Below are 13381 nucleotides of genomic sequence, written 5' to 3' on the forward strand. Positions count from 1 at the left end.
GTGGCCACTTCTGTTCTAGCGCTCGCTTCTCACCCTCCGGGTGCTAAGGTCGCAGCCTTGCTTGGCTGGGGTCTCCCACTCTGTCGGGGATGTCTGTGTCACTTGTTCGAGCTGCGACCACACTCCTCAGGTGTGTGGGGGGAGGTGTGTAGGGGGTCTCACTCTCCCTAGGTGGCCAGTTCTGTTCTAGCGCTCGCTTCTCACCCTCCCGGTGCTAAGGTCGCAGACTTGCTTGGCTCGGGTCTCCCACTCTGTCGGGGATGTCTGTGTCACTTGTTCGAGTTGCGACCACACTCCTCAGGTGTGTGGGGGGAGGTGTGTAGGGGGTCTCACTCTCCCTAGGTGGCCAGTTCTGTTCTAGCGCTCGCTTCTCACCCTCCCGGTGCTAAGGTCGCAGACTTGCTTGGCTGGGGTCGCACACTCTCTCGGTATGTGGTGGGTGTCACTTGTTCGGGCTGCGTCCACGCTCTCCAGGTGTGTGTGTGTGTGGCAGGAAGGGGGGGGGGGGCGACTCACTCTCCCTAGGTGGCCACTTCTGTTCTAGTGCTCGCTTCACACCCTCCCAGTACTAAGGTCGCAGCATTGCTTGGCTAGGGTCTCCCACTCTCTCGGGATGTGGGTGTCACTTGTTCGGGCTGTGTCCACGCTCTCCAGGTGTGTGTGGGGGGAGGGGGGGGGTCTCACTCTCCGTAGGTGGCCAGTTCTGTTCTAGTGCTCGCTTCCCACCCTCCCGGTGCTAAGGTCGCAGCCTTGCTTGGCTAGGGTCTCACACTCTCTTGGGATGTGGGTGTCACTTGTTCGGGCTGCGTCCACGCTCTCCAGGTGGGCGGGGGTCTCACTCTCCCTAGGTGGCCAGTTCTGTTCTAGCTACTCACCCTCCCGGTGCTAAGGTCGCAGCCTTGCTTGGCTGGGGTCGCACACTCTCTCGGGGACGTGGGTGTCACTTGTTTAGGGGCTGAGTCTACACTTTCCCAGAGATGTCCTCTCACGCTCCCTGAGCTGTTAGGACGCTTTTCTAGAGCAGGGTCGTCCGGGGGTTTCACTCTCCGAAGCCTTCTACCACAACAGGTGTGAACTGTTAATTCCCACTGCATTCTGGTAATTGTAGTGCCGTGTGTATAACGTACACAGACATAGAGGAAACACCTGGGCAGGGCGAGTCATTCACACCTGCTCTGACAATTCGCGGTCTCTGATGCGTAAATACAACATTATTATTTAGCACCTCACCCTGCCCCGCCCACAGCCAGGCCTGCCCCGCCCACAGCCAGGGCTGGCGGTGCGGGAGGGCTGGAAGGGGCGGGGTGATCCAGGCCTCCTGGGCTGGGCTAGAGTCCCAGGAGGCGGCCCGGGCCCTCCCCACGGGGCCCTCTGATTGGAGCAGGACGGAAGGAAGACTTTAAAACTTGGCTGGCGGCGTGGCGCGCCACCTGTTTGGAAGCTTTCCTGGGCAGAGGTGCTTCTGCGTGAGCCGTAGAGGGCATTTGAGCGACACCTCGCGGAAGAGGGGCACTGGTGCTTTTGGGCCAGAGCGGTCTCCTGCACTTGGCTCGTGGCGTGGCCCCTATCCATCGGCCACCGACTTTGGGGGTGCCCTACTGTGGTTCAGATTGCCAAATTGGCTATAGAAGGCGGTACAGTGCGCTGACGGCTGCCCCTGTGGCTAAAGAGTGCGGACCAGCTGTCTGAACCAGGTGGCACAGTGCGCTGAATTTTGCCAATTTGACTAAAAGCGGGTGGGTCCTTTGGCTAAAGAAGGTGGCCCGGTTGGCTAAAGAAGGTGGCCCGTTTGGCTAAAGAAGGTCTCTATTCTGGTTGGCTGACGCGCGCCATCGTTCAGAGGGTACCTGCGCTTCCCGGCCACCGCTGGCATGTACATGATGGAGCAGCCGCTGAAGGGCCACATGGCTGGCCAGCTGCAGCAGGGGCTGGCCCCCGAGAAGGTACGGCCCGCCGAGCCGGCCCCTGACCCCATGGACAAGGTGAAGCGGCCCATGAACGCCTTCATGGTGTGGTCGAGCAGCCAGCGGCGCAAGATGGCCCAGGAGAACCCCAAGATGCACAACTCGGAGATCAGCAAGCGCCTGGGCGCCGAGTGGAAGCTTCTAAGCGACGCGGAGAAGAGGCCCTTCATCGACGAGGCCAAGCGCCTGCGGGCCACGCACATGAAGGATTACCCGGACTACAAGTACAAGCCCCGGCGCAAGAGCAAGGCCGCGCTCAAGAAGGACTCGGCCAAGTACGCGCTGCCCTCCGGGGCCATGATGGGCCACGGGCCCGGGGGCAGCCCGCGCATGGAGCCCTACAGCTGGGCGCACAATGCCGCCTATGCCCCCATGCAGGGCGACTCCCTGGCCTACCAGCAGCAGTACCACCGCTACGAGCTGGCCGGGCTGCAGTACCCTCCTGGCATGGGGCCGGGGCCGAACTACATGAACGGAGGCGGAACCTACAGGTGAGTGCGCCTGGAAGTCTGGGCTCGGTGTGGAAGTATGATGGAGAGAGAGCGAGGTTTACAATTAGTGCACCTTGCAGCCGGGGTGAAGGGGTGGCTACATGTGAGTGCGCCTTGAAGCCTGGGGTGGAGGTATGGCGTTGTAGTAAGAGCGGTGTTTTTAAGTGAGTGCACCTTGCAGCCGGGTCAAAGGGGTGGCGAGTGCGCCTTGAAGCCTGGGCACGGGGTGGAGGTATGATGATGGAGAAAGACCGAGGTTTACAAGTCAGTGCACCTAGCAGCGGGGGTGGCGGGGTGGCTACAGGTTAGTGCGCCTTGAAGCCTGGGCACGGAGTGTAGGTATGGCTTTGGAGGTACTCTGGAGTGAGTTGCACCGTGCAGCCGGGGTAAAGTGGTGTTTACTGGTGAGTGCGCCATGAAACGTGGGCGTGATGTATGGAGGAAGGGAGTGCACCCTGTAGCCGGGGTGAAGAGGTAGCTTCAATGTGGAGCGGAGCCTACAGGTGAGCGCCTTCCTACTTGGGTTAAGGTATGACGTTGGAGGTGCTTTCAAGTGCGTGTACCATGCACCTGGGTAAAGAAGTGGCCACGTGTGCGCATTGAAGCCTGCGCTTGGGGTGAAGGAATGACGTCCATGGGGGAGCCTTGCCTGCAGGGCGAATGCTCCTCGAAGCCGGGCCTTAGAGTATGAAGGGGTGCTGACCGAGGACTCCTCTTTACTGTTCACCCTCATGACTCTTCTACACCCCCCCCCCCCTTCTATCTTTGACCACCCTGGCGACTCAGCCGCAGTACCGGACGGACGTGCCATGGATAGGTGGCTGACTTAATGGGCGGGCAGATGTACTTTTTTGCACACCCTGCGCTCCGACTAGGCATGAACGGTCGTGTGGGCTTCTAAGCGCTGTTTTCAGTTTTGGGGCTAGTGGGCCTTGGATTGCGCTGGGTGCCAATGTCCCTTCGGCGGCGCGCACGGCGGGGAACACCTGCCTGCTCGCCTGAACTCCCGCCCCACCTCAAACAGACCATTTACACGGAGAGATGTGTGCAGAAGTACCCTTTTTGGAAATTATTCCCACTGCAATTTCTCCACGTGCCTAGAAGCGAACAAAAATAGCGCACTTTAAAGAGAAACTCCGGGCGTAAACCACGCGTCAAACGTTTTTGCTCTCCTTTCCCTTAATTGGTGTAGTACATGTATGATTACCACAAGAGGGGGCGAGGGGGGCTGCACGCACTGGCAGCGGTGAGGTTGCCGGAGTTTCCCAGAATATACTGATGGTTTAGAAGAGGTAGTGTCATGCCCACGGGAGCGATCTCTACGCACCAACGTGAGGAACGGAGGTATCCCTTCAGAGTAGTGCTTCGAAGCCGTAAACTTTACTTCAACTCTAACCTATATTAAAGTCCCGAACGCGTGGGGTTAGGGGTTCGCCTTGCAAAGCTTGCTATCCACATTCCAATGTTTTTCCTGAATGCGTGTGGACGCGTCCCCCTGGTGTGTGGACGCGTCACCCCGAGGTACATACTCCGCATTAGGTTTCCGGCCCTCGTGGTGCGTGCGGTGCCCTGCTCGCGAAGAGTGGGTCGGCCGGACTTGTAACCCCCCCCCACTCCTCCCCGCAGGGCTGTGCAGACAGACTGCCGGCTGCTCGCGCCGAGAACTCCCTGCCTCGGGGCGCTACCGTTCTGCAGACGCTTCCCTGTCTAGGAATGGGACCTGCTGCTGCTCGTTGCCTCTCCCCGTGGGGTGAGGCCCCGGCTGTTGAATAGTGATGTAGGGGTTCCGTCCTCCTTGCGTCCCCCTCTCTGCCCCCACTCAGCAGGAGCCCCTCCCCAAGGCGCTAGAGCGCCCCACTCTTCCTGCTCCCCTCCGCATGCCCCATGTTTCCTCTCAGCAGGTGCTCTTTACTCTTTATCACTCTCTCCCCCTCCCTCAAATCACGGGGGGGGGGGGGGGCTGCTCTGCTCTTCACTATACCCTTACTTTCCAGATCTCCCTAGTTTTGGGGGGCCAGTCAGCAGGTCTTGGCTGAAACTCCTGACTGGTGATGAAACATTGAGTTGTCCAGTGTTTTGGCAGTAGCCAATAGGACGAGGTCGCCTGCTGGCGGGGGGGGGGGGGGTCTTTTCTACTGAAACGAGCATGTGCTGTGACAGAACAGGTTTTTATGCGGGGGGGGGGGCGCATTTGTTTGGTCTATTGTAGAGCGCAGTGGGGATTTGACTGAATAATCACCCATCTAAATATGCTATTATTCAGTTTAAGCCCCCACCAGAGCCCTGTAGGATTGGTGGGCGGGGTTGGGTGAGGTGCACACTGGGCCAGCATTTCACCCTTTGGTATGAGTATTACAGATCTGTGCACACTGGGCCAGCATTTCACCCTTTGGTGTGAGGATTACAGATCTATGCACACTGGGCCAGCATTTCACCCTTTGGTGTGAGGACTACAGAATTGTGCAACATGCACACCAGGCCAGCATTTCACCGTTTTTTGTGAGGGTTAAACATATTTGTGCAGCATGCTGCCTGGGCCAGCATTTCAACCTGTGGCTCGCAGGTTACACCGATCTCCACAACATGCACACTAGTCCAGCATTTCACCCTTTGGTGTGAGGGTGAAACCTATTTGTGCAACATGCACATTTGGCCAGAATGTCCCCCTTTGGTGTAAGGGCTAAACAGGTTTGTGCAACATACACCTTGGGACAGTATTTCAACCTGTGGCTCGCAGGTTACACCGATCTCCACAACATGCACACTAGGCCAACATGCATCCTGTTGGATCTGCAGTTTACGGACCCGTGCACACTGCGCCAGTATTTCAACCATCGGCTTTAAAGTTGAAAAATTCTGTGCTACTTGCACACTGGGAAAACTATCAACCATTCGAAAAGTTTAAAGTTCAAACTACGTTATTCTGGGAAAGTCTTGGCTCAGCCCAACTTTCTATAGAGAATCAATTGCAGGAAAAACACACGAGCGAAATCCTCCTTTCTAGCAAAGTTTGTCACTCTTTCTGACTCACAAAATGCAAACGTTACACTGCAGGTAAAATGTACATTTTGTCCACTCCTCAACCCATAGCTTTTCAGATGGCACTCAGCTTTGCTTTCCGGTGTACCTGAGGGCCGCACTGATGCCCGCAGGGGGTGGTCCGGGGCAGTGGGGCTGTAAGGTGGGTGTAGGGAAAGCGAAGCATATAAATCTCATGGCTGAATTGAATTGCCCAATATGGAACCATAAAACCTGGAGTCCATTCCTGCTTCCCCCCAGTTGACCACATTGTGTGATCCTGGGCTAGTGGTACTCCAAGCACGGCCCGAGGGCCGCATGCGGCCCTCCTAACCTTTACAAGCCGGACCCTAGTCTACAGCTGCTAAAGGCTGCTTTTTATTCAATTCAACTCTAACATGACAAAGATGTTAAATAGGTAAACATTTATTCAGAGGTTAATTGAAGTTTAAGAAATGAATTGGCACTGCTTAACTTTAGGAACATCCTAGTTTTTAAAGCCACCTTGCAGCAAGTGTAACTTTTTTTTACCCTTGGAAAATGTTTGAGTACCCATGTCCTATGCAATAGTTTTATTTCACTTTGTCTCCATTTTCTTCACCACTCAAATTAATTTTATATTTCACTCTAATTCACCACTGATCTTTTATGGGTTCTGGAGTTGCATGCTACTTGATGAAAAAGCGTTTCACCGCTTCATCGGGGTAGAAAGCGCTATATAAATGCAAACCTTTTCCCCCCTTCTATCCACTATTCCCTCCACTATCCACTTAAAAAATAAAAACTTCTCAATGCAGTGAGATCTGTTTTACTAAGGTGAAACGCCTCTTTATGTTAATGAAATACATAAGAGACATTATCCTACTTTTACACGCTTTCAGCAAGTTGTCTTTAAAAAATAAAGGGGTTCCTAAAGTTAGGCTTGCAGGACATCCCAATTACCTCCTTTCTTTAACTGAAATGAACCTTTAAATGCTTGCCCTTTAATTTAACATTTGTTTGTTAGTGCTGAGTCGAGTAAACAGCAGCCCAGAGCGGCTGTTGACCAGGTGGCCACATGTAAAGGTCAGAAGGGCCACACTTTGAGTGACAGGCGTAGGCTCTTAGGGGTGGAGGTGGGGCTGGTCTTGATCAGTTACCATAGACGTTAATAGACTGCGGGGCGGGGGCTGGTCTGGTCTAGCCATCAATGCACCATAGTCCTTTCATATGCTGTGGGGATGGAGCGAGATGACTATTCTTACTATCTGCAAAAATAACATTTGATGGACAGAATGCAGAACAATGTCCTACATTCCCCCAGTACAGAGATCTGGGCCCAAATCCATAGATTTTTTGCTCGCCATTCCAGTTTGGACCCAGCCATATGCAAATCAGTCTTGATCCTGTGCCTCATGGGAACAGTCCAGCCCGAACTGCAGGTCCTCCCTGGACTGAAAACAAGCATCCAGCCAGGATAGAATGTGATGCTACAACGTGATCAAAATGATCGCGGTAGGTTACCACAGTTTTTACAGCACTCCGTCCCACAGCAGGCTATGAAAGTCTCTAAGGTGGACTGTTTCTGGTTTAGGGAGGACCCGACTTGGCAGTTCGGGCTGGACTGTTCCCATGAGGAACAGGGTCAAGACTGATTTGCCATTAGTTACTAGAGAGACTTTCATAGGTTGTGTGGGCGGGGGTTGGTCTTGCCATCAGTTACCATAGAGACTCATAGCCTGTTGTGGTACTGAGGGCTGGTCTTGCCATCAGTCCACCATAGACTTTCATAGCCTGTTGTGGTACTGAGGGCTGGTCTTGCCATCAGTTACCATAGAGACTTCATAGCCTGTTGCGGTACGGAGGGCTGGTCTTGCCATCAGTTACCATAGAGACTTTGATAGGGTGTGGGGGCGGGGCTGGTCTTGTCTTCAGTTACCATAGGTTGATGGGTTGTAGGAGCTGGTCTTCCCAGCAGTCCACCATACACTTTCATAGCCTGTTGTGGGACTGAGGGCTGGTCTTGCCATCAGTTACCATAGAGACTTCATAGCCTGTTGCGGTACGGAGGGCTGGTCTTGCCATCAGTTACCATAGAGACTTTGATAGGGTGTGGGGGCGGGGCTGGTCTTGTCTTCAGTTACCATAGGTTGATGGGTTGTAGGAGCTGGTCTTCCCAGCAGTCCACCATACACTTTCATAGCCTGTTGTGGGACTGAGGGCTGGTCTTGCCATCATTCCACCATAGACTTTGATAGGTTGTGGGGGCGGGGCTGGTCTTGTCTTCAGTTACCATAGGCTGATGGGTTGTAGGAGCTGGTCTTCCCAGCAGTCCGCCATACACTTTCATGGCCTGTTGTGGGACTGAGGGCTGGTCTTGCCATCATTTCACCATAGAGAGTTTCATAGCCTGTTGTGGGACTGAGGGCTGGTCTTGCCTTCAGTCCACCATAGAGACTTTCATAGCCTGTTGTGGGACTGAGGGCTGGTCTTGCCATCATTCCACCATACAGACTTTGATAGGTTGTGGGGGCGGGGCTGGTCTTGTCTTCAGTTACCATAGGCTGATGGGTTGTAGGAGCTGGTCTTCCCAGCAGTCCGCCATACACTTTCATGGCCTGTTGTGGGACTGAGGGCTGGTCTTGCCTTCAGTCCACCATAGAGACTTTCATAGCCTGTTGTGGGACTGAAGGCTGGACTTGCCATCACTTACCAGACACATTCATAGGTTCTGGGGGCAGGGCAGGGTCTTGCCATCAGTCGCCAAGCTGAGTGTGCTGATGAAGGGACGTGCCATGGGATGGCGTCTCCAACCCTGGATGTTGGCCAGGTCTTTCCTCTCCTCCATTACCCATCACTGGGTCGCTGATGCTTCATGGCTGTTCTGCCACAGGGCAGGTGCCATGTGGGTGTCTGTTCCTACCTCTGAGCTCTTGTGGCAGATGAGACTGGTGTACCTGGGGTGGGGGTATGGTGACTGCTGGTGCAGTGCTGTCTGGCGCAGTACATTGTTTTTGTTATATTGTAATTGCATTTATATTGTGTGTGCTACCCCAGACAAGGCGTTAAAGTGCTTTTTCGGCAAGTAGCCTGCTACTCCGGAACCCGCAGAGGATTAGTGGTGGATATGTTAGCCAGTTATTTGGATTGAGAAGGATAGTGGAGAGATAGAAGAGGGAAAGGTTTGCTTTTATATAGCACTTGCTACCCCTGATGATGTGTTCAAGCACTTTTCGAGTAGCACACTACTCTCAAACTCATAAAGGATTAGTGGTGAATTAGTATAGTGAAATATGAAATTAATTTAAGAGGTGGACATGTTAGTCTGCATTGAAAAGGATAGTGCAGGGACAGAAGGATTTAGACTTTTTTTTGAGCTCATAGTATTTACAGAGCACTGAGCTATGTGGTATAAATAGCTTTAAGTGGGACCTTGCACCAGTGCTTAATTTGAGCCAGTGGATTCTGATGCTCGGCACAGGCACCTAATTGTCAACACAGGCACTAATGACAGGATGCCGCATGCCAGGGTGATGCTGTTTGTGCAATTTAGAGATGAGCAGAAGCTTCTTAATTTAATATCCATTAAAGAATCACCTAAGCCATTCTCATAGTTTTGGGGGCCTAAAACCATCTGAGTTGTCACACTTGTTGTGATGGTTAGTAGTTGTGTAGGTACTGTCAGTGGCAGGGCTGGTGCAAGCTGTGGTGGCCCCTAACAAGGACCCTTGCACTTATTTCTTTACAAATCAGGCCCTGCCTCACTGTCTCCTGGACCCGTGTCTAAAACAATTCTTCTTCCGTCATGGAATACGAGAACAAGGTTGCTCCATGATTTACTTGGCTGAGTGATGGGCGTGGCTTCTGATTTCGGGATTCCAGTAATTGCTCTTTTTTCCCGTGCACGAGGCGATGGTGAGATGGAACACGTCAGAGGAATGTTTACCTGCCTTCTATGCACTTACATAAAGGAATGCCTTTCGGAGGCCTTTTCCCACCGTGCACCTGTACCCTGAGCTAGGATGCACCTTCCTGGAGTAGTTCTCCCGTGTAACAGCACTGTTATCGACCTCGGAGGATGGGAGGCCGAGCTGTCAGCAGTGAGTGCTTAACTCGCTGAGTCATCTTCCCAATGTCACATGTGTCTTCCGAATAGCTTCCTCGTGGCGGGCAAGGGCCTGTTGGGTCAATATTTCACTCTGTTTCCGGGATCTTGACCGAGCCCGGCAGGACTCCGACTTGTCCCTTCTGGGGCCAGATTTGTTTTTGGCACCCTTCGCCCCTCCCTTCCAGACATGATCCACCCCCTCTCGGCAGGCCCCGGCAGGAGGGCCGAGGTGCGGGGCAGGTGTCTGTTGGAGAGTTACACCCCGAACCAGAAAAACTGGTCCCCTGAGAATGCGGCGTGAATCACGGCTCTGTGGGGCGGGCGGGGCGCTTCACCGGCGGGTGGGTGGGTGGGGCAGGGGCCAGGCGGCGTCCCACCCAAAAGGAATTCCACCTGAAAGTGGGATCAGGCATACGAATACAATTCATTTCTTCGGGGCCTCTTCGAGATGACCAAATGCCGCCTCAAATTAGCAAGGGTGCAGATAAGTGAAACCAAGAGAAAATGCCCTTTTTCTGTGCCTTTTGTGCACTGACTGATTTAGTTCGGGTGCCCCGGTGCCACTACACCCGCTGCCCTTTTCTAAAAATGCGCGTAATCGCCACAATTTGCATTACTTTCATTGAATTCCAGTTTACAAACTATTACTTTTATCTAGAACCTGAAGGCCGTGCTTTCGTCAGGGTCGTCCCAATCTAAATGTGGGCGTCCCATAGGCCACCTGCTTTGGGCATCCGCTCTGGGAGAGTGAGATCAGATACCACCCCCCCTTTCCGTGCTCCTCTATGCGTGATGGGCTAGCCGCCCATGTTTATGGGGGATTGACAGCGGTTTACAGCTTCTAAGGTCCCTGGGGGTGCCTACAAGACCAAGGCACTTCATCTGAGGTGCCCAAAGTATTGGTTTAAATATCTGTCCCCGAGTTCCCTCCCAATAAAGTAGATACAACTTGTAGGTAACGTGCTCAGTCTTTCTTGTGTACCATAACTGTATATATGTAACTTGTTCGTGTGCTTAGTATATCTTGTGTACCTTATGCTTCTTACCTGGTTCTTTTGTCATGCGCTCTGACACCTTTGGGTAAAGTTCGCCCCATATAAAACTGCATTAAATAAATAAATAAAATGCACATGTTGCTCAACTTATGTCATTTAGGGTGGATTTTGCGCAAATCCTCGCCTGGCTATCGGCCTCTGGTTTAATCATCTACTTGTAGTCTCTGTACATCCAAATCTCCTGGTATTGTGGGGGGCAGGGGGTTAACCCATCCAGGTTTTCAAAGCAGACCTCAAATCTCTTCTCTTCCAAAGACACTTGCAGAACTAATACCCTCATTCTCAGACCCCTCTAGGAAGTCCGTTCATCATTGTAAATTTGTAATATTTTCTTGTTCGTTCCCCACCCATGATTGCTGTTTGACAGTGTTTTATTGCCTCTATGGTTTTACCCTGCCTCTTCTAGTCTCCTGTTAATTATTGTAACATTCTATTTTGTACCATTTCTCCCATGTAACGTAATTGGTTCTATTGTACAGCGCTCTGACACATGTGGGTAAAGTCCATGCGATATAAAAATGCATTAAAAACGCTGGCATGGCGATGCCATGTCAAGGGGCTTGTCAAGTTTGAACTGATTGGTGACCAGACACGTCCATTTTGTTTTTCTCCACAGCCTGCAGTACGGAGCCCCGGCGCAGCAGACATCTCCTGCCATGAGTGTCAAGCAGGAGCCCGGCTCTCACTCCCCGGGCCCCGTGGGGCCCCACCACCGCAGTGGACTGCAGGCCAGCGACTTCCGCGACATGATCAGCATGTACGGCCTGAGCAGCGGCGACATGTCCGAGTCCGCCGGCCAGCGGGCCTACCACCACGCGTCCCAACCTCACTACCAGAACTTGGTGCTGAACGGGACCTCCCCGCTGACGCACCTGTGATCGTGCACCCATGGGACGCGCGGACCAGACCAGAGGCGGGGGCCATGGCGGTGACTTGGGTCCACCCACTCCATGAATGGGCCGCCTGGAGGGAACATGGTCCTGTCCAGGAACAACAAAGGATTTTGTCACAGAATAAATAATGGCCCTACCTTGCCAACACTTGGGACCCTGAAAAGTGCCATCAGTGGTGACCTGGCTCTTCCGGCTTCCTCCAGCCTGGGCATGGACGTGTCTTTTAATGTCCAGGACAGCTGGTTTTTATAGTTGTGTGTAGTCTCCACTGAATCTCAACCAATCAGGAGTGCTGCCCATCCTGCCCAGTGCTGTTCCGAAAGGCTCCATCCGGGGCGTGGGGGAGCATAGAGCTAGATTTGTGGCAGGAATGTCTACCCTAGGGAATTTCTTCCAACTCCTCCATTTCAATTTGCACATGAATGCTTTCTGTGAACTGATGTACGCCTGGGACTGCTGTGAACTGGTGCCTTCGGGGTGTATGGGGACTGTTGCCACATGCCAAATTTGTTTTTTTTATTTTGTGGCCACCATCTTGGGAGAATTTGTGGATGGTGGTGTCCAGCACAAGATGGCTGAAGGGGTCATGGGTGGTGTCTGGAAGATGGCCAAAAGGTCAATGGTGGTGTCCAGCAGAAGATGGCAGAGGTCAAGGGTGGTGGTCAGCAGATGACTGAAGGGCCACGGGTGGTAACGGGAACATGGCTGAAAGGTCCTTGGAAGTGGCCAGCAGATGATGACTCCTGGTTGTCTAGTGGCCAAAGGGACTTCGCTTCCACTGACTGAGGGGCTTGGCATTCAGACCATCTTGTAGAATGTTTAGAATGGGTGGGGGTGGCTTTCTGCCCACCTCGGTCTGAATATAGGGGCCCTGACACAATGTGACCGTAGGATTTGGGGGAGTGGTGCATGTGTCCATGTCAAAAGAGGCACTCACTTCTCCTTGACATACCCCATGAGGGGGGAGGGGCTTATGAAGGCACTGATTGGATGTAGAGTTGCCCCAGAGAGTCCTCTTCTGGCAGGTGGAAGGATGCCCTAGCAAGAAGGGTTTACTTACAACTTCAGTATGTCTTGGTGGTTATGAAGCCTGTCGGAGCGTAGTGTTGACTGCACTAGTCTGGTTCTGTTGAGTGGGGTAGAGGCTGTGACATTTTTTTACTTCTATGGCTGCCTTGTGTATATATGTGTGATTTGTATATATGTGTATATACGTGTGTGTATCTGGGATTTCCAGGTACCGAACATCATTCCCCAGCACCTGGCCCTCAGGGCTATCCGCATGAATTGCCAGGCTGCCCGCCTGAGACCTGCTCTGTGAGTGGCCAATTAGGTGCTGCTGCCTGTCAGATGGGTCCCAACTTGTTGCGAGCTACCGCTGTGAACCCTGCCCGCCCCTTTGTTCTCCATTGGATTGTACTGTTCTGAGAAGCGATGGTATGATTTATTTCGCCCTCTGCTCAAAAGTGTGTTCCTAGAAGCCGAGCAGGTTTTTAAAGGTCGCCCAATGCCTTAGCGGGGTAGGATGACGCACTCTGCTGGCTTCCACTCCCTGACTGGGTGTGGCCTTAACTGGTCCATCATGCTCCGTTGAGGGCCCGCCCCTTTGAGAACAGTGAGACAATGGGCTTGCTAAATGTCGTCTTGGAGGGGGTGGGTGCATTCTTTTTCTGTTAATTCCCCCCTCTAAAAGTTTCAGGTTCCATTGTCCAATGTAGACCCTTTTAGTCTGAATCACTAGTTTCCATGCTCTTGACGTGGGGGGGTGTTCTTTCATATGCAGATCTGTTGGTTTGCATCCTGTGCAGGTGGGACCCCCCCCCCCCCCAATGCTCCACCTTCAGTCGTTCTCTGCTTTCTATCCGAGGTGGAA

The 13381-nt window shown here is 53.0% G+C and overlaps 1 protein-coding gene across 1 annotated transcript; it reads left to right on the forward strand.

Moving 5' to 3' along the window:
* The first annotated feature begins 1802 nt into the window (after positions 1–1802).
* On the forward strand, positions 1803–11753 carry LOC147678703 (transcription factor Sox-19a-like). Its single transcript, XM_086946628.1, has 2 exons — positions 1803–2455; positions 11232–11753. Exons 1-2 carry the CDS (start codon positions 1872–1874, stop codon positions 11491–11493), a joined length of 846 nt encoding a protein of 281 aa, XP_086802754.1. The 5' UTR covers positions 1803–1871; the 3' UTR covers positions 11494–11753.
* Positions 11754–13381: the final 1628 nt, after the last annotated feature.

The sequence above is a fragment of the Lissotriton vulgaris genome, chromosome 12, assembly GCF_964263255.1.
Source record: "Lissotriton vulgaris chromosome 12, aLisVul1.2, whole genome shotgun sequence".
Lineage (NCBI taxonomy): Eukaryota > Metazoa > Chordata > Amphibia > Caudata > Salamandridae > Lissotriton > Lissotriton vulgaris.

Bases quoted from the DNA above. Each gene is read 5' to 3' on its own strand.
- LOC147678703 (XM_086946628.1), top strand. From the start codon at position 1,872: ATGTACATGATGGAGCAGCCGCTGAAGGGCCACATGGCTGGCCAGCTG. The intron at 2,456-11,231 runs GTGAGTGCGCCT...TTTTCTCCACAG, and splicing joins AACGGAGGCGGAACCTACAG to CCTGCAGTACGGAGCCCCGG.